General features: G+C 41.0%; 1 protein-coding gene across 1 annotated transcript in view; it reads right to left on the minus strand.

Annotated features, from left to right (window-relative positions):
- Positions 1 to 15,269: 15,269 nt before the first annotated feature.
- Positions 15,270 to 21,181, minus strand: part of LOC142204549 (hyaluronidase PH-20-like) — a 17,369-nt gene continuing 11,457 nt past the window's right edge. The window contains exon 6 of the mRNA XM_075275865.1: positions 15,270 to 15,307. Within this exon, the coding sequence (XP_075131966.1) occupies positions 15,270 to 15,307 (38 nt within the window). The remainder of the gene's footprint in view (positions 15,308 to 21,181) is intronic.

Raw genomic sequence — 21,181 nt, forward strand, 5'->3', positions numbered from 1 at the left:
CTGAAAGTAGCCATCAGATGTTGGGTACATTGTGGTCATAAAGGGATGGACATGGTCAGCAACAATACTCAGGTAGGCTTTGGCGTTGCAACAATGCTCAATTGGTACCAAGGGGCCCAAAGAGTGCCAAGAAAATATTCCCCACACCATGACACCACCACCACCAGCCTGAACCGTTGATACAAGGCAGGATGGATCCATGCTTTCATGTTGTTGACGCCAAATTCTGACCCTACCATCCGAATGTCGCAGCAGAAATCGAGACTCATCAGACCAGGCAACGTTTTTCCAATCCTCAATTGTCCAATTTCGATGAGCTTGTGCAAATTGTAGCCTCAGTTTCCTGTTCTTAGCTGAAAGGAGTGGCACCCGGTGTGGTCTTCTGCTGCTGTAGCCCATCTGCCTCAAAGTTCGACGTACTGTGCGTTCAGAGATGCTCTTCTGGCTACCTTGGTTGTAACGGGTGGCTATTTGAGTCACTGTTGCCTTTCTATCAGCTCGAACCAGTCTGGCCATTCTCCTCTGACCTCTGGCATCAACAACGCATTTCTGCCCACAGAACTGCCGCTCACTGGATGTTTTTTCTTTTTCGGACCATTCTCTGTAAACCCTAGAGATGGTTGTGCGTGAAAATCCCAGTAGATCAGCAGTTTCTGAAATACTCAGACCAGCCCTTCTGGCACCAACAACCATGCCAACGTTCAAAGGCACTCAAATCACCTTTCTTCCCCATACTGATGCTCGGTTTGAACTGCAGGAGATTGTCTTGACCATGTCTACATGCCTAAATGCACTGAGTTGCCGCCATGTGATTGGCTGATTAGAAATTAAGTGTTAACGAGCAGTTGGACAGGTGTACCTAATAAAGTGGCCGGTGAGTGTACAGGCAGGGTTAGCTAGGGATTACCTTTATTTAGGTGGGAATGTTACTGAAACAGCTCTTTGGGGCTCTATCTCGTCGGGATCCCTGTCAGCTTGTGATATGCCGGAGCTGACTTTTTCCCATATGAATGCATTGACCAGTGTTGATTGGGCGAATGTCATATAGAGTACAGCATTCGGCCAATCAACGCTGGTTCTGCCGGAGGAGGCAAAGTCTAAGATCGGTCCACAGCAGTCTCTATTCTGGTCCGATCTCAGATGTAGCAGTGTTGAGCGCACAGCTTTGCTACACCAAAGATGTATAAAGCAAATAACGTGTGCATATTGCATCACTATGCCACCCATAATCACGGATCTGCAAAAACACTCAAACCCATACACTTGTATTGTTGAGTCTGTGTTATAAATATGGACAGGAATAGGACCTGCTCCATATTTTGCAGACGGTTCCTATGGCTTTATGACTGATATTTAAAAACTATGGGGCCATAGAAAAGAATGGGTCTGTATAATATCCATTTCCACAATTACAGACAATATATTGAAAACCACTGTGGTGCAAGGATTCTATTTATTTTTGTTTTTCTGTTTAGTTTTATTAAACATCTTTCTTATTACCTCCATTCTTTTGTTTTCCTACAAATAAACAGAACAAGTACAAGTTACATAAAATGGCTTTAAAATATAAGGAATATTTTATACTGGGACTATATTATATTAAATGATGAACATAAAAAGGGCCCATGTACCAAATAAAATACATGCAGTAAACAATACATGGATTAAAGTACTATCTACAGTGAAGGACATAAGTATTTGATCCCTTGCTGATTTTCTAAGTTTGGAAGCAGCTGTACTTCTATTTATTAATACGATAGACCTGCTGTTTAACCTCTGCTGCCGCTGATTAAGTCTTTTACAATATACTTTGTGGCCATTTTTTCTTGTCTAAAAGTACTCAATGCTCACATGTTGTTATATTATTTTACTTTTAGCTTAATTGTGTTTTTGCCTTATTGCACTTTGCACTATATATACTATAGGATAAATTTGGCCTCCTTTTGGTAGCATTTGTATAATCTGGCCTTATGCTTTAGCTTACCTTGCTGGTTCATGTGGTATGTTTATATTCTGTTTACCACTCACGTTTAACTACATTTAATAACTATCCTGGGCAGTATTGGACTCTTTGCTGCTCATTTATCTGTGTGTTACTCGCATCACATATTTTGGATAATTTTTTAATGTGATACTATTAAGGTTTGTATATTCCTATTATGAGTTTTGGTCTATTTTTGACCTCACTATTTTGAGTGTCTGTATACCTATTTCTTTGTTTTTTCTCTTAGTACTTGAATATAGTAGAGACATAACGATCGCTGGATAGGATTGGATGAGGCAGGTAAAGCTCACTTAAATATATAAAGTCTAAACACTTAATGAGTATTATAAGCCTAAAACTTAAAATTATCCACTTTTTATATTGATGCTCTATGGTTACCATAGACCATAATTATTGGATCTGTGAAAGTCCGACCCTCTAGATTTCCAAAAGACAAACACTTATCTAGACCATATTTCTCATGACACATTTTCAATTTCTGGGGCCACACAGTGACTCAGTGGTTAGTCCATCTGCCTGCATTTCATACATTGCCTGTAACATATCTCAGTCCTTAGTCAGCAGTGGCCCTGAAGTAGATCAAATGATGAAGATCAAACGTATACAGATATATGAACAATTCTGAAGGGTTCACAAACTTTCAAGCACTACTATAACTAGTGAATTCATTTCAAGATGCAAACAAAAACATTTTCCATAGTCAGATATTAATTTTCTGAGATACCTGATTTATCTGGTTTATGTGCTTTGTCATCCTTTCCTGAAAAAAATATTAATAGTTATTACCTTAAAGTATTATTTACGTGGTTTATTTTGAAAAATATTATTCAAGACTTTTTGTTTCTTGAAATCTGTATTTAAGCCTATACATCATTTTTCTTTTCTTAAAGAGATTGGCCACTTTTAGACCAATATTGAGAAACAAATGTTATTGTTTGTACAAAAAAGAATATGCAGTTTTGCAATATACCTTCTGTATCAATTCCTCGCAGTTTTCTAGATCTCTGCTTGCTGTCATTCATTCTGTTACCTCTAGTGGATAAAAGTCTGATCATGGTCATGTGATTTACTGTCCATGGTCATGTGATGAGGACACAGGTGCACAGCTGATTACCAGGCAGATGTCTGATTACAGTGCTGTGACTATAACAAGCTGTACACCTGTGTGCTCATCACATGACCATGGGCCGTATATCACATGACCATGGTCAGAGTTATATCCACTAGAGGTAAGCAGAATGAATGACAGCAAGCTGAGATCTAGAAAACTGTGAGGAATTGATACAGAAAGTATATTGGAAACTTTTACAACTTTTTTTTATACAAACCATAACATTTGTCTCTCAATATTAGTCTGAAAGTGAACAACCCCTTTAACTATCCAAAATGTCTAGCATGTACTTGTACTTTTTATTGTGCTTTACCATTTTCTGCTGCAGGAATTCAGCTATTTATATTTCCTAATTTTTCTGTTATTTCATCCTCAAAATGTCTGCTAGTTAAGCAGTCCATTAAATGGATCTAACACTCACCTTTCTTCTCTTCATACAGGTATATATTCACTCTAAGGGTAAGTTCAGACAGGTTTTTTTTTACCAGAACCTGAGGCGAAGGTTGCCTCAGGTTACGGTCCAATAGCTGGGTAGCCGCGGCTGAAAGCCAGTCCACTTCACCGGCATCCAGCCACGCACTGTGCTCCAAATTAGGCCCAATGAATGGGCCTAGCCCGGAGGAGGGTGTGTCTTCAGGCCAATTCGCGAGGCAACTCGACCTGAAGAATGAGCACTTTGCTTCTTTTTTCCGGGAGACGGAAGAAAGGGCTCCCGGATAAAATTCCTGAGCAGCTGCCATTGATTTCAATGGGAGATGTTTTTTTGAAGCTCATCAAGAGAATGTCAAGAGTGTGCAAAGCAGTAATCAAAGCAAAAGGTGGCTACTTTGAAGAACCTAGAATATAAGACATATTTTCAGTTGTTTCACACTTTTTTGTTAAGTATATAATTCCACGTGTGTTAATTCATAGTTTTGATGCCTTCAGTGTGAATCTACAATTTTCATAGTCATGAAAATACAGAAAACTCTTTGAATGAGAAGGTGTGTCAGAATCGGAAAAAGATCGGATTCCATTTGGCGATCGAGTAAATTTCACGATCGCTATCAGAATTCCGAACTCGATCTTTTTAGGCGGGATCGAGGTTGGAGGTTATTTCCCACAATGCTTTGGGGGGTTGCTAGGTAGGGTGGCATAGACACACAAGTCCAGTTTGTTTAGTCCAAAACAAAAGTATTTTCACTCACAAAAGGTAGTGCAGCAACAAAGGAAACAATACAAAAATAAATACCTGCCCGGCTAGGCTCTAACTAAACATAACAATAGGTTACCTCACCTAGGATAACAGAAATCAAAAGCCAGTTGAATCACTCAGGACACAGCTCCAAAAATATGACTTCTCTGTCAGCTATCCAGCCAAACTCTGCCAAAGTATTGCTGCTGGAGCTGGCTTCTTAAGCCTCCTTGAAGCGGGCGAGCTTCTGTCCATTTGCCGCCTGACGACACCTCCGGCCAGTAGCATTATATAAACCAGTCCCTTCTCATTGAACACTTACGTCCTCCATTCTTGAGAGGAAGGTAAGTGGGTGGTTTTTTCTCTGAGGCTGTCTCTTTGTTTATGTTACTAATATGCTTTAGGAGCTTTATCCCTGCCTAATGTTTGGTAGTATGTTGTTTCTCTTCTGGTTCCACACAGCTATGTAGCTATTATAATGGTAAATATTGTGACTATTGAGGTACATCTATAAGCTAATGGCTTCATGATACAAAAAAATGTATTGGATTTGGCTCAATACTGAATGTAATTATGCATCATTTGTATTGGCATCAGTTTTATTGTAAGTATCTGGTCATTTTGGTTTTTGTTATTTTTTAAAGGAAATCTGTTGCACTTGATAAAGGGCCTGAGGAGCCCGAAACGCGTTGTGCCTAATAAAGTTTGTCTTTGGGTGAGCGCTGCCTTTTGCATTCTTTTTTGAACAGTGAGGTCTCCATAAGCTGATTACTCTACGTCCTTTGACGGTATTGCAGCTGCTACCCCCTTGAATTCTACACATGTTTATGCTTATGGGTTGTTGTGAACTACACAACCTGTTAAGGTGAGCGGCTATAATTTGCCTATATTGAATCACTATTTCTGCTGAAAATACTACACTAGGGTCGGCTCGGCGCCCTGTTTTTTCTCTTACTTTCTTTAGTTTACTACGTTACCTGTGGACCCAGGAAACCAGGATTAAGGTTGGGCTGAATCAATACGAAGCCTACAGCCTGGCGCCTAGAGAAGACCGTTTCCTTTCCAATGGACTTTATTCGAATTAGGAACGATACCAGGGAAGATCTGGTTGAACAATATACAAGACCACCCATTGTGACTGATCCACTTTTCAAGGGGAGGCCCAATGAGTGCAGGAGTACTGTTGAGACTGTCGATAGGAAAACGCTGGATACTTTGTTTTGGGACCTTTAAAAGGCCCTCATAAATGAAACCAGACACTTCCTTGATCATAAATATTTGCTTATTTATCTGAAAGAGAACATTATCCCTAGAGGGTTATGACTTAAATTGGCATGCCCTTTTCCTGAGGATTCAAGTTTTTCGGCCACCTGGAGCAAACAATTGCATATAAGTAGTATTAATCTTATTGATCATTTGTCCCGACAAAGACACGCCTTAGCCATGGGCTTGGGGAATACTATTAATCAATTAATTATCAACATTGACAAATATAATTCACATCCCGACTTTATTAGATTATGTAGGGCTTTACAATCTAGACTCATTAATATGGAGCGGAAAATTCTAGAGTCTAAAACTGGTAAACTTAATCGTGATAGATGTGACTACGCTAATGCTGGGGAAACGTTTTGGGTATATCAGTATTCCAATACTGATTTACCTGTAAGGGAACCGAAGGTTGGAGCGCCCAGTAGTAACAAAGCCGTGGTTAATCCAGAAGGTAAAAGGGGACCCCAGTCCCTTAGGAAGAAGGTCCTTAAGAAAAAACTTCATAGTTCGGGGAACCATACCGATTTTAATAGCAAAACGACCGGTCGTTACCGGAGAATGAATGGTGAGGTTACAATTAGTCACGTGTCTGTAAGAAACACACACACTTCAGGTCCCAGTACTACTCATCATCAGGGTACTAATAAGAAACATTGCCCAGTACCCGCACCCCGCTCATTTCCTCCCAAAGCTGTCCATGTACCAGTTGAACATACTGTGATTAGCTCTATGGAGACACCTAGTCAGACCACATCCAGTGCCGTCTCTTCCTTGACGGCGAATGCCTGCACATCCTTGGGCCTCCCACCTACTAATTTTGGAACTCTGGGTACTTCTAGTGCTTCAGGTTGTATCAGTTCGGCAGCTCTTATTAGCCCAGCTCCGGCTTTGGGTTTAGTAAATACTATTATTGATTTAGTTGAACCGGTTAACCTTGTACCCTCTACACCTACCAGTAGTCCCACTGAGTTGTTGAATGCCTCCACGCACTCTGCCTCTTCATCCGAGATGGATGACTCTTTGTATCATTCTCCTATGACAATGACCCAAATTGATGAGGCCATCCGTTCACCTATCAGGAAGGGGCCGTGCAATCCATCCGAGTCTTTTTTACCATTACCCACCGCGCTGACACCTGCCAGCGCGGTGCATATTCAGGAACTACCTCTTCCCCCACGCATAACCAAGATCTCAGATTACTACAGCCCTATGAGCACGAAAAGGAAAAACGTAGAACCAGAAGAGGTTGCAGGGGAGGGATCCGAAACAGGAGGGGAGGTGGTTCCAAAAATGCAGGCCTACAGTCCCAGTCCAAAAAGGAACAGGCAGTGAAAAATATCTTTAATTTGTCAGGTCATCAGTTGACTAAAGCAGAAGAGGGCCTTTTGAGCAAGGGCCTATCCTTCTGCCCAGATGCTAAGGTTAATGACCTTCAACTGTTTATAGATCTAAATGAGTTTGTAAGGAGGCTCACTATAACTCGCCATTTTAATATTAAGAATGGTGACATGGACTTAGAGAACAAGAAAGCGAATGGGGTCCCAAACCCCAATTTGGGAATTTTGGGGGGTACCAGCAATACAGCCCCCTCTGCACCAGTTAAAGCATCTGAAATTGTTTCATCTGGGTTGAAACCCAAGTCCAATTTTTATCCTACACACTACAAAGGATGCCATCTAGAAACCTTTTTTGCATTAGTGTCATCCGAGTTTAGGAGTTTGGGCTCACATCAAATGTGCACATCTGGCCCTACTAACAACCTCAGTAAGGAAGAAAGGAATGCCTTACGCTCACTCTGTTCTAACCAGGGTATTATTATTAGGAGTGCAGATAAGGGGGGTGGTGTAGTCATCCAGTCCAGGTCGGATTATCTAAAAGAAGCCTGGCGTCTTCTATCCGATGAGGAATATTACACAGCCCTGCCTGTTGATCCTACCCCAGCACATATGGTAGAATATTTACAACTTATAAAGAAGGGGTTTGAAAAGGGTATCCTAACCAAAAAGGAGAGGGATTTCTTAAATATAACAAATCCCAGTTTATCTTTATTCTACCACCTACCCAAAATTCATAAATGTCTTAGTAATCCACCGGGGAGGCCAATCATTTCGGGGTTATATTCATTAACACGAAACCTCTCACAATATGTGGATACCCATCTTCAACCCCTGGTTACCAGTCTCCCGTCCCACCTCCGTGACACCTCTCACCTTTTGGCTGATGTTTTAGAGAAACCCTGGGAATCCACTTATTTTTGGGCTACGCTCGACGTGGCTTCTCTATACACTAACATTCCCCATATTAAGGGTTTGTGGGCCATCAAGAAAACCCTAGCTGAGGACTCAGCATTACCATCTATTCAACAATCTTTTATTGTAGATGCTATTCGTTTTATTTTAGAGCATAATACATTTGAATTTGAAGATCGTATCTTCATACAGCGTCGCGGAACAGCTATGGGCGCGAAGTTTGCGCCTAGTTATGCCAATCTCTATGTAGGCCAGTTAAAAAAGGAGTATATATATGAATCTGCCTTTTGGCCTAAAATAATTTACTATAAGAGATATATTGACTATCTCCTTTTTATCTGGAATGGAACGGCCGAGGAGTTCCAGGAGTTTACGGGTCATTTGAATAAAAATAGTTGGGGCTTGAAGTTTTCTGGGAAGATCTGTCCAAAAGAAATGGAATATCTGGACCTAGTCCTGATAGGAACAGGTTCCAGTATTAGCACCAGAACGTATTTTAAAGAAGTCGATACGAATGGATTTTTAGACTACCATAGTTGTCATCTGCGTGAGTGGAAAAGAAACGTACCTTTTGGGCAGTACAAGCGTATTAGGCGCAATTGCACGACTGAGTCTACCTATGAAGCCCAAAGTGCCATTCTTACTCAAAGGTTCCATGAGAAGCATTACCCTAGGGCGGTGGTCAAAAGCTGCACAAGAAAGAGCAGGATCTTTTTCCCAACGTGACTGTCTGAGATCAGGGCGTGGTCCTTCTAAAGTTGACTATAAGTGTAATTTCTTAACTACTTATAATGGGGCTCATATGAACATCCGCTCTATCATTGGGAAGTACTGGCCTATCTTACTTAATGATCCACACTTACAGAAGATATTACCCAAAAAGCCAGGCTTCACCTTCAGGAGGGCCCGAACATTAAAGACCCTGTTGGCGCCGAGTAGATTAAAAAAAGTTTGTAACGAGGTGCCATCTAGAAGTTCGGGGATAGCAACATCGAAGGGTAGTTTTCGTTGTGGGAAGAAACGATGTAAATGTTGCTCCAATATTAACCATGGGGCCAATACGGTTAAAAGTAATGTCACTGGTGAAATATTTCAACTGAATAACCAGTTGAATTGCTCCTCCTCATACGTCGTGTATTTGTTGGAGTGCCCGTGCGGCCGGCAGTATGTTGGCCGCACTACTATGGCTTTGAGAATAAGGCTGAACAAGCATCGTTCCAACGTGATAAATAGCTTTTTGAAACATGGGGTCTCCAGGCATGCTGCCAGACATCATAACAGTTCTTTTGCCGGTTTTAAAGTTACCCCTATTGACCACGTCCCGCCTCATTGCCCTAATAGATTTGAGAATTTGAGACGCAAGGAAATCCTTTGGATTTATAAATTTGATAGCCTTGCACCCAAAGGCCTCAATGAAGCTTTGGAGGATGTGACACGTTGAGATTCTCTTAAGTGGATGTTTACATTCAATATATATTAATTTCTGTATATATCCATTCAATGATTCTTCTTTTAAATTCCCCCATTTTTTATATATATATATATTTTTTTTTTTTCCCCATGTGCTCTTCATTTTAATAGTATGAATTTTTTTATTCATCATAATTTATTCTTCTATTTATTTATTTATGTATTAATTTATGTGTCCCCATTTTTTAACAGCCTAAATTGTTTTGCCTAATAGTTTATGTCTTGCCAAAAGTGTTGGGCAGTTCTGCCCGTCTAAACAAAGGGGCTGGGTGTTTTGACAAACCTGTCTGTATTGCTGAATGTACGGCGCAGACGTGCATCGGGACTTTTTCATTCCCGTATGCCGCCCGGCAGTATGTTGTTTTCACTGGCGATCCCGGGTATTATTAGTGCGCATGCGCGAGATTGTCCTCGCGCGCATGCGCGGTTCATATATTCCGGACGCCGGTCTACTGCACGTGCAGCGGGCGAGCTTCTGTCCATTTGCCGCCTGACGACACCTCCGGCCAGTAGCGTTATATAAACCAGTCCCTTCTCATTGAACACTTACGTCCTCCATTGCTGAGAGGAAGGTAAGTGGGTGTTTTTTTTTCTCTGAGGCTGTCTCTTTGTTTATGTTACTAATATGCTTTAGGAGCTTTATCCCTGCCTAATGTTTGGTAGTATGTTGTTTCTCTTCTGGTTCCACACAGCTATGTAGCTATTATAATGGTAAATATTGTGACTATTGAGGTACATCTATAAGCTAATGGCTTCATGATACAAAAAAATGTATTGGATTTGGCTCAATACTGAATGTAATTATGCATCATTTGTATTGGCATCAGTTTTATTGTAAGTATCTGGTCATTTTGGTTTTTATGTTATTTTTTTAAAGGAAATCTGTTGCACTTGATAAAGGGCCTGAGGAGCCCGAAACGCGTTGTGCCTAATAAAGTTTGTCTTTGGGTGAGCGCTGCCTTTTGCATTCTTTTTTGAAGAGTGAGGTCTCCATAAGCTGATTTTTCTCTTACTTCCTTGACAAGAAAGACTCTCTGCAGGTGAGATGCTGCCAGAACATCCCCAAAGTGTGGACTGAACTGGAGGGGGGTGGAATGACAGGTCTCCCTACCAAACCTAACTGTCATTCCTAAAAATCCAGCTCAATACTGAGCATTTACCAAGATGCTCAGCAGACGAAAGTTGTCTGCTGAGAACAAACATTCCTGGAGTTTTGTCATTTCACCCACCTGAGTAGTCTGGGCGAGATGTAAACCCCCTCCATTACCTGACCAGCCATCGGCTTACGATATATATATTGTGATGTAGGTAGCTCGGTAGAAGCAGTGGTGCGGACCCAACCAGTCAGAGACAAATCTTGCAGTAAATACCTTTTTTTTTTTTTTTTGTTTTGTTTTGTTTTGTTTTTAAATAAAACAAAAAAACAGCAAAATAAATAAATATTTATATCAGGCACAGGAGAAGCAAAATAAAATACAGCCTTAATTTCAGGCAAACCAACTCTGCACCCTACAATCCCTTGAAGCAGATGACACAGTGGTGATAAAACCCTGTGATGGGGGGGCGGGGAGTGTGGTCACCTTAGATCGGGAAAAATATGTACACATGTGTAATAAGATTCTGGCCAATAGGGACAATTAGGTAGTCCTACCATCTGATCCTATGTCTGAGTACTGTGCCCGATTGAGATCCATTCTTGACAGAGCACGAAGCGAAGATTTGATCTCATATAATGAATGGAAATACATGTGTCCTGTGCACTCACGGGTCCCAACTTTTTACTTGCCTCCCCAACGGCTATTATCCCCTCAAGGGCTGCATCATTGTCTCAGGCATCAACGGGTTGATGCAGAGGGCCAGGATTTATATTGATAAGATCTTGTGGCCCTTTGTGTTGGCTCTACCATCGTATGTCCGGGACACGATGGATGTCCTCTGACATTTGGAGGGCATCCAGATACCATCAGGGGTGTTCCTTGCCACCTTGAATGTGGAGGCACTCTAGGGCTCCATACCCCATGATAAGGGCTGTTGGGTTGTAGAGCACTATCTCAGAACCTGTAGGACACATTTGGAACCACATGGGGCCTTTGTTCTTGAACTTCTCAAATTTGTACTGACACACAACTCCTTCATGTTCGACGAACGCTTCTTCCACCAGCAGCGAGGCACCGCAATGGGGTGTCCCGCTGCACCCACTTACACCAACATCTATTTGGGCTGGTGGGAGGAACGTCTGGTGTTTGGTGAGTTGAGTGAAAGGTGGGCCCCATTCACAATGATGTGGCTCTGATTTATAGACAACATCAACATCATCAGGACAGGACCTATAGAAGAGTTCCATGCGTTTATATCAGTTCTGAACTCTAATGATCTAAATCTAAGTCTGATACTGCCTGCTTTGCTGTCTTATGGTGACCTACAATTCTGGTTGTTTTTCTAGACCTGAGAACGGTCAGGGTGGAGAGGTAAGCAAATGCCTGTCACCATGGTACATAATCCAGGTCTTTACTATAAGACACCCATCTCTCTTCTATACACAGGCGGCAAACCTAGCACATGCCACAAATCCACTATTCAGTGGTTATCTAGGTGTGCTCTGGAGAAAATTCATGTTCAAACCTATAAGAGCCGCGCCACTCTCAGGTCAAAACCCGCCTGCCACGATTGTTGCAGCTTCCGACAGTCGTGGCTTCCCCCTCCGGAGTCGGCTCAAATGAATGGGCCGACTCCGGAGGTTGCTGTCGCCAGGCATTGAGCCGCGGAATCCGCCTGAGGAAAGGGTAGCCCACTTCTTTTTTTCCATGAGCAGCAACATGCTGCTCACGGAAAAAAGTAGCCTTGCGGTCTCCATAGAGCACCATTGTGAGGGGTCGGATTATGACGTGGATTACGCACCATAGTCCGCCCCCTCTGTGCCTGTGTGAACGGGCCCTAACTCTCCCTTTCACCTTGTCAAACCATCCTATTTCACCACTCTCATCTCCTCCGTATCCAATAATCCCAAACAACTCTTTGATACTTTTCACTCATTACCTGCAGTACAGATGTCTATCACACACCTCAAAGTATCAGGCCTTTGTCTACTTACATGGGGCGGAAAACAGCAGCCTCTAGTCATTATGTCTAGCGCAACGTCATCTCTGGGATGACTCGATGCGACAGAATTTTCTCTCCCTCTGTGAATGAAGTGTTCATTGATACTGCCAGCCAATAATGCAACAATAGTTTATGGATGCTGTGCGGTGCTGGTGTGAGGTTTGGATGGCATTCAGAATGACTATCACAGAGGCAGAGGGACCTGTCGATCATGCCTCCCAGAGTGAAATTTTGCACTTCTAACTTCATCATGCACAAGTTGGGGCCATTTTAAAATGATTGTAATAATGTGTGGGGACCACTGTGGACATATAATACTGTGTGTGGGCTATTGTGGAGAACATAATACAGTGTAGGGGTCACTGTGAGCAAGTAATACTGTTTGAGGGCCACTGTGGGCACATATTACTGTGGGGGGGCACTGTGGGTGTATAATACTGTGTGGGAGCCACTGTGGACATATAATACTGTGTGGGGCCCATTGTGGGGCATAAAATACTGCTTCAATAGATATATGCTGCAATACACGTTTAGGAGCAGCGGCATCCCCAGAAAACATTGCAGGGGGTAGCCGATCAGGATCCCAATATATAATATAACCCCTGAGATGCCGTAGTCATATTTGACCACAGCATCTCAGGGGTTAACACCTGCAATCGGGGTTGTTAGAGGACTGTGTCAGCCGTTACATACAGCTGACACCCACAAAGCAAGGTGCGCACACAGTTTCATTTTCTGCGTGCGCACCATGCTTCCGCTGTGGTTTGCGGGAATCGCTTCTACTATTAGAGTGGATGTTGAGAAGGGGTTAATGCGATTTGCCACAAATTGGATCGAATCATTATGGAAAATTAGGCGAAACGGTCAATGGAATTTTTGAAAAATTCACTCATCTCTAATTTTCATGTAAACTGGAGTAGCCATCTGAAAAAAGTTGATGATATATATATATATATATATATATATATATATATATATATATATATATATATATATAGAGAGAGAGAAAGGAGGGTAGGTTTGTGTTGCATGACCTTTTACCTTATTTAAAAGTCCATTATCACATACTCAGAGCCAGTAATATAATATTTGGAGACCCAGGGTAGGATACGAACATAAAAAACACTGTTATGTACTTTTACCTGGGTTCCGGTGCACTCCTCAGTGATGTCAGCCATCTTCAATGATGGACCAGACGTCATCTGACTCAGGCAAGCGTCGCAACGCCTAATGACGCTGGCCTGGGCCACATGACGTCTGTGACGTCACCAAGTAGACTCGAAGCCTGCCAGAGAGTAGGAGAGGTAAGTAACAGTGTTTTTTATGTTTCCTCACCTCTCCTATTCCTCTGATCATTATACTTGGGGGTCTGTGGTCCTCTAAAAGCATGTGCATATTATCTGATCTGCAAAAGTATTGTGCTCCTTCAGTCTCCCATTCAGCAAGGGGGAGGGGAGGGGGGGAGGGAATACAGACTGTGAGAAGAGACAACAGGCAGACTGCTGAACCAGTGAGATGGGAAAACCCCTTTAAGACAATAGAAATGTTTGACCCTCTTTTACAATTAACTTTAGTGTTTAGAATTTAAGCCGCTGATTCTTGAGTTATTGTAACAATGAAAGGGCAAGAATAAAGTGAGAATAGTGAAGGCATCTATGATTTTCAGTTGAAATAATAATCATATCATTAATATATATAATGTTCTTACCCCTTTGCACTTTCAAATCTGTGAGGAGAAAATTATGTATATCATATATTTAATATTTCTTAGTTCAACAGTTCAAAGAAGCTGCTGTACACAAATGTGGAATACTACTTTACAAAACAGTACCGCAAGAGGCACATAAAGTAGAGCTCTGTCACCACCTTTCACAGGGTATTTGGATGAATTTATAACATAAAATATATAATATACAGTATATTTTAATCAACGTTATAATTAGAGATGAGCGAATGGTGTTCGATTGAATTGATATTCGATCGAATATCAGGCCGTTCGAGGTATTCTATTACAATCGAATACCATGAGGCAAACGCACTAAAAATTTGTATCCCCTCCCACCGTCTCTGGCGCTTTTTTGCACCAATTACTGGTGGGACAGGAACTACGACAACGAAGGCATTGGAAAAAAATCCGAAAAAGTAATTGGCTGGCTAAATCAGGTGACCTCCACTTTATACGAATGGTCGAATTCAGATTCGGGTCATATGAGCCTGTGAACTATGTGACTGTGAGACAGGGATAGATGTACAGGCAGGGTTAGCTAGGGATTACCTTTATTTAGGTGGGAATGTTACCGAAACAGCTCTTTGGGGCTCTATCTCGTCGGGATCCCTGTCAGCTTGTGATATGCCGGAGCTGACTTTTTCCCATATGAATGCGTTGACCAGTGTTGATTGGCCGAATGTCATATAGAGTACAGCATTCGGCCAATCAACGCTGGTTCTGCAAGAGGAGGCGAAGTCTAAGATCGGTCCACAGCAGTCTCTATTCTGGTCCGATCTCAGATGTAGCAGTGTTGAGCGCACAGCTTTGCTACACCTGAGATGTAGCAGAGCTGGCCATACGCTGAGCTCTGCTACACCAGAGATGTATAAAGCAAATAACGTGTGCATATTGCATCAGTATACCACCCATAATCACAGATCTGCAAAAACACTCAAACCCATACACTTGTTGTTGAGTCTGTGTTATAAATATGGACAGGAATAGGACCTGCTCCATATTTTGCAGATGGTTCCTATGGCTTTATGACTGATATTTAAAAACTATGGGGCCATAGAAAAGAATGGGTCTGTATAATATCCATTTCCACAATTACAGACAATATATTGAAAACCACTGTGGTGCATGGATTCTATTTATTTTTGTTTTTCTGTTTAGTTTTATTAAACATCTTTCTTATAAGCTCCATTCTTTAGTTTTCCTACAAATAAACAGAACAAGTACAAGTTACATAAAATGGCTTTAAAATATAAGGAATATTTTATACTGGGACCATATTATATTAAATGATGAACATAAAAAGGGCCCATGTACCAAATAAAATACATGCAGTAAACAATACATGGATTAAAGTACTATCTACAGTGAAGGACATAAGTATTTGATCCCTTGCTGATTTTCTAAGTTTGCCTACTGACAAAGATATGAACAGTCTATAATTTTAAGGGTAAGTTAATTTTAACAGTGAGAGATAGAATTTCAAAAATAAAATCCAGAAAATCACATTGTATAAGTTTTAGAAATTTATTTGCATTTTGCATAGACAAATAAGTATTTGATCCCTCTGGCAAACAAGACTTAATACTCGGTGGCCAAACCCTTATTGGCAAGCACAGCAGTCAGATGTTTTTGTAGTTGATGATGACGTTTGTCCGGAGGAATTTTGGTCTACAATTCTTTGCAGATTGTCTCTAAATCATTAAGATGTTGAGGCTGTTGCTTGGCAACTCAGAACTTCAGCTTCCTCCATAAGTTTTTTATGGGATTAAGGTCTGGAGACTGACTCGGCCACTCCATGACATTAATGTGCTTCTTTTTGAGCCATTCCTTTGTTGCCATGTCCATATGTTTTTGGTCAATGTCCTGCTGGAACTCCCAGCCACGACCCATTTTTAATGTCCTAGCGGAGGGGTGGCCTTTGTGTCATAGGCAGCATTTCTTTTCCTCCAAACATGGCGAGCGAGTTAATGTCAACGAGCTTAATTTTTGTCTCATCTGACCACAGCACCTTCTCCCAATCATTCTCAGACTCATCCAGATTGGTCAGATGAGACAAAAATTTAGTTCTTTGACATTAACTCAACTTGCTCTGTTTGGAGGAAGAGAAATGATGTCTATGACCCAAAGAACATTGTCCCCACTGCCAAGCATGGAGGTGGAAACATTATGTTTTGGGGATGTTTCTCTGCTAAGAGCACAGGACTACTTCACCGCATCAATGGGAGAATGGATGGAGTCATGTACCATAAAATCCTGAGTAGGAGAGAAATGTTGCCAAAGCAGAAACATCAAATGTATAAAAAAAAAATATGAAAAAGATTTATTTGAAAATGCATATAATCACATCAAAAGACATAATTTAGAAAGGAAAAGACAAAGAAGGGAGCCAATGCTGCCAAATTGCATGATACATGGAAGGAAGTAACGTATAAAAGGGACCATAAACAATGAGCATGAGTTGTCAGAGTCTGGGGTTGCTAGGTGGGGTGGCATAGACACACAAGTCCAGATTCTTTAGTCCAAAACAAAAGTAGAGTTTTATTTTCACTCAAAAAAGGTAGTGCGGCAACAAAATGACACAATACAAAAATGAATACCTGCCCAGCTAGGCTCTAACTAAATACAGAATAGGTTACCTCACCTAGAATAACAGAAATCCAAAAGCCAGTAGAATCATTTAGGACACCGCTCCAAAAATATGACCTCTCTGTTTGCTCTCCAGTCAAGCTCTGCCAAAGTCTTGCTGCTGGAGCAACTTCTTAAGCATCCTTGACGAGGAGACTCTCTGCAGCTGAGTCGCTGCCGGAACATCCCCAAAGTGTGGACTGGAGGGAGGTGGAATGACAGGTCCCACTACCAACCTACCTGTCATTCCTAAGAATCCAGCCCAATACTGAGCATTTACCAAAATGCTCAACAGACGAAAGTTGTCTGCTGAGAACAAACATACCTGGAGTTTTCTCATCTCACCCACCTGAGTAGTCTGGGTGAGATGTACACCCCCTCCATTACCTGACCAGCCATCGGCTTACAGAGTATATGCAATGTAAACACAGAGTAGTTGTATTAACACGACCAAATAGTCATATACTAGTAAAGGGTTAAAGTGAAAAACTGCATTACTATACTAAAAGACATGAGGAAAGAGGGGTGCACAAGATAAGCCCAAGAGAATCAAAGACATCTCCTTACCATGAACAAACACACTCCCGACGCAAGTTTCACCCCCTGAGCCGTAATGGCGAAACTTCAGAGGGGTGATTTTCTCTGAAATTGATACTTCTTAATATTTATACTCACTACAGGTAAAGTATTGTTAGAAAATTAGTATTTTATTCTGGTCATGTAGGATTCCCTTGTATTTGATTTTTTTAAAAAAAATTTAATTTGTAGTTAAACAGTTTGGGATTATTAACTAGTTAAAACAAACTCACATGTGCTGTTAGTTTATTCTTATTAGTTTTGCCCTTGTAGTTTAGCTAATTTAAGGACTATTTAACTGTTTCACTTTTTAGGTTAGTCTGCTGTGGAAATACTGCATTTCCTTATTTTCAGTGTCTACTTCTTCATTATATATAACGAAAGGCTAGACCTATGAAGTTTTCATCATTGGATGCAATTTTATTTCTCTTTTTTCCTTTAAACTGGCATTCCAGTGATATATATATATATATATATATATATATATATATATATATATATATATATATATATATATATATATATATATAATTTTTTTATTCATTATGTACTTATTCTCCACATATGCAGTTCTGGGTTTTTTTTCCACAAATTGAAGGGGTTTTCCCAACATACAATGATTTTGAGGGCTTAGGAGGCATTCACATGGAGCTTTCTGGCGTGGATTTTTTTTTTTTTTTTTTTTAACTCTTTCCCGCCGATGGCATTTTTGGATTTTCGTTTTTCGTTTTTGACTCCCCTCCTTCTAAACCCCATAACTTTTTTATTTCTCCACTCCCAGAGCCATATGAGGTCTTAATTTTTGCGGGACAAATTTTTCTTCATGATGCCCCCATTAATTATTCTATATAATGTACTGGGAAGCAGGAAAAAAATTCAGAATGGGGTGGATTTGAAGAAAAAATGCATTTCTGCGACTTTCTTACGGGCTTTGGTTTTACGGCGTTCACTTTGCAGCCAAAATGACATGTCCCCTGTATTCTGTGTTTCGGTACGGTTCCAGGGATACCAAATTTATATGGTTTTATTGACATTTTGACCCCTTAAAAAAAATCCAAAACTGTGTTAAATAAATTTTTTTCTAAAAGTCGCCATATTCCGACAGCCGTAACTTTTTTATACGTCAGTGTACGGGGATGCATAGGGCGTCTTTTTTTGTGGGGCTGGGTGTACTTTTTAGTTCTGCCATTTTCAGGAAATGTTATTGCTTTGATCACTTTTTATTCAAATTTTTATCAGAATCAAAACAGTGAAAAAACGGCAGTTTAGTACTTTTGACTATTTTTCCCATATGGCGTTTACCAAACATTAAAAATATTTTTATAGATTTGTAGAGCGAGCGATTTCAGACACGGGGATACCTAACATGTATGTGTTTCACAGTTTTTAACCACTTTTATATGTGTTCTAGGGAAATTTTTAATACTTTTTTATATTTTTTTTTTTACATTTTTTTTTTTTTTGCATTTATTAGACCACCTAGGGGTGTTGAACCCCAGGGGGTCTGATCACTAATGCAATGCATTACAATGCTAATGCATTGCAATGTATTGCAAAAAATCATCATTTCTTTTGCAGGCTGCATAGACCAGCCTGCAAAAGAAAGACTTTGCAGACAAGCCTGGGAGCCTTGTAAAGGCTCCCGGCTGTCATGCCAATGTGACGACGGCCCTGGAGCATGCTTCAGGAGCCGTCGATCACCGGCAAAATGGCTGCGCCCATGCGCCTTTGACTGTGGCGCCGGAGGGGTTAATGCCTCCGATCGGTCCCCGGACCTATCGGAGGCATTAAAGCCGGTTGTCTACTGCTTAAAGCAATAGACACCCGGCAGCTATGGTGACCGCCCGGCTCCCGCCATGGTTACAGATCCAACATGTGCCATACTATTAACAATGTATATTTTTTCTCTATCAGCATGTCTTTTTGGAATATGGGATGGAAATACATGCATATACAGAGAGAACATACAAACTCCTTGCAAATGGTTTTTGAACACCAGGACCCCAGCGCTGCAAGGCTGCAGTGCTAACCACTGAGCCACCATGTGGCCCCGCTCTATCTGGCGTGGATTCCGATGTAGAATCCACACGGAAAAAAAGCCTCACAATGACTTCAATGAGTTCCGCGCGGAAAATGGAACCCATTGAAGTCAATGGAAGGCTTTTTTCCGCGTGGATTCTGACGCGGATTCCGGGGCAGAATCCATGCCAGGAAACTCTGTGTTGTGCCCCCTTAATGTTTGCACAACAAATTGTACTTTGCAATGGTATATACTGATATACAACATTATATACTGACATATAGCATTCACTGTGCAGCCACAGTGAATTTTAACATTGTAACCCCTGGAAAAATTACAAACTTCACAAAAAAAAAAATTCTTACAGTCACCATATTCTGACACTCGTAACATTTTTTATTTCCTTGTATGGGGATACATAAAGAATCCTTTTTATGTGGGACTAGATGTACCTTTTAGTTCTACCATTTCAGGGAATGTCTGATGCTTTGATTACTTCTTATTTAAAATTTTATGGATGGTGAAATGGGGAGAAAACTTTTTTTTTTTTTAAGATTTTTAACAATTTTATTAGCCCCCTGAGGGTGTTTAATCCTGTAATCTTATCAATGCATGTCCTATAGACCAGCTCCAAGCTGCTATAGGAACAGGATGGTCCCCACGATCTCACCACACAAAAACCATCCTGCAACAATAAAAGTAAATGGGTGGTGGGTACTGACCCCAGGAGACATTTTTTTTTATTTTTGGGAGGGAGGGGGCACATTGGAATGCAATACCCACAATCAGAATGGACTCTGATCCCGGGTATTAGCTCTGGGCGTCTTCTGTACATTACAGCAGAGACAGGGTAGCTATCGCGGCTGTGCTGCTCCACTTTTAAGGACCAGATATTCACTTTAATAGTATGGCGGATGTCAGGAAGGGGTTAAAAAAATCAAAATCCACCATTCTAAAATGAAAAACTATTTCAATTAAAAACATCTTCATAGGCCAAGTTACATGTTACTATAGGACCCCTTATTTAATATCACATTCACTGTTCTTGTATCAATTAAACTTGTGAGTTTTTGAATATTTTCTGCTTGAATTTCTTTTTCAGGAAGTAAGAGCTGTTTTTTTTTTGTTTTGTTTTTTATGAGAACTGCCTCCCACCCCTTATTTTATAAGGTTGCTTCATGGTTCATTAACTTATAAAAGTTTGGACTTTGCAACTATGCTCTGGTCTGTTTCAAACACACTGGATTAACAATGAATGGCAATGTTCTTTGATATTTTTTGTTTTCTGAATTTTTTGAGGTGGGATTTTTAAGCCTTTTTAGCACATGTATTAATAAAAAGTTACATTTTATATCTTTTGGTTACATCAGTTTTTAACTGGGTCTATCACTTGATACTTTACTTTAACCACTTCCGGACCACCCATAGACTATAAACGTACCGGTACGTCCAGTCAGAACATAGTAGCTGCACAGAGATCATGCAGCTACTGAAGCTGTGAGCCGGCTGTAACTTCAGCCGGAGCTCCCAAAGAGATGGCAGGGAAGGTTTATTCCCTTCCCTGCCATCTCGATCGCTGTGTATACAGCGCTCAATGAGCGCTGTATACACAACTATGGGCGGCCGCCCTCTGACCCGGCCGTCACATGATCCACCGGGAGCAGCATCTTGCAAGAGCTGCTGAGTCCTACAGGACCCAGATCAGCTCTGTATACTATGTATACAGCGTGCAGGAGGCTGTATTCCGCCTGCAACTGAGGCTAAATGTACCAGCCTCAGTTATAGGAGAAATCAGCCTCCAGTACAAAAAAAAAGTGATCAGATGTCCCCAAAGGTCTCTTATTATGGGGACAC

The sequence above is a fragment of the Leptodactylus fuscus genome, chromosome 5 (assembly GCF_031893055.1).
Source record: "Leptodactylus fuscus isolate aLepFus1 chromosome 5, aLepFus1.hap2, whole genome shotgun sequence".
Taxonomy (NCBI): domain Eukaryota; kingdom Metazoa; phylum Chordata; class Amphibia; order Anura; family Leptodactylidae; genus Leptodactylus; species Leptodactylus fuscus.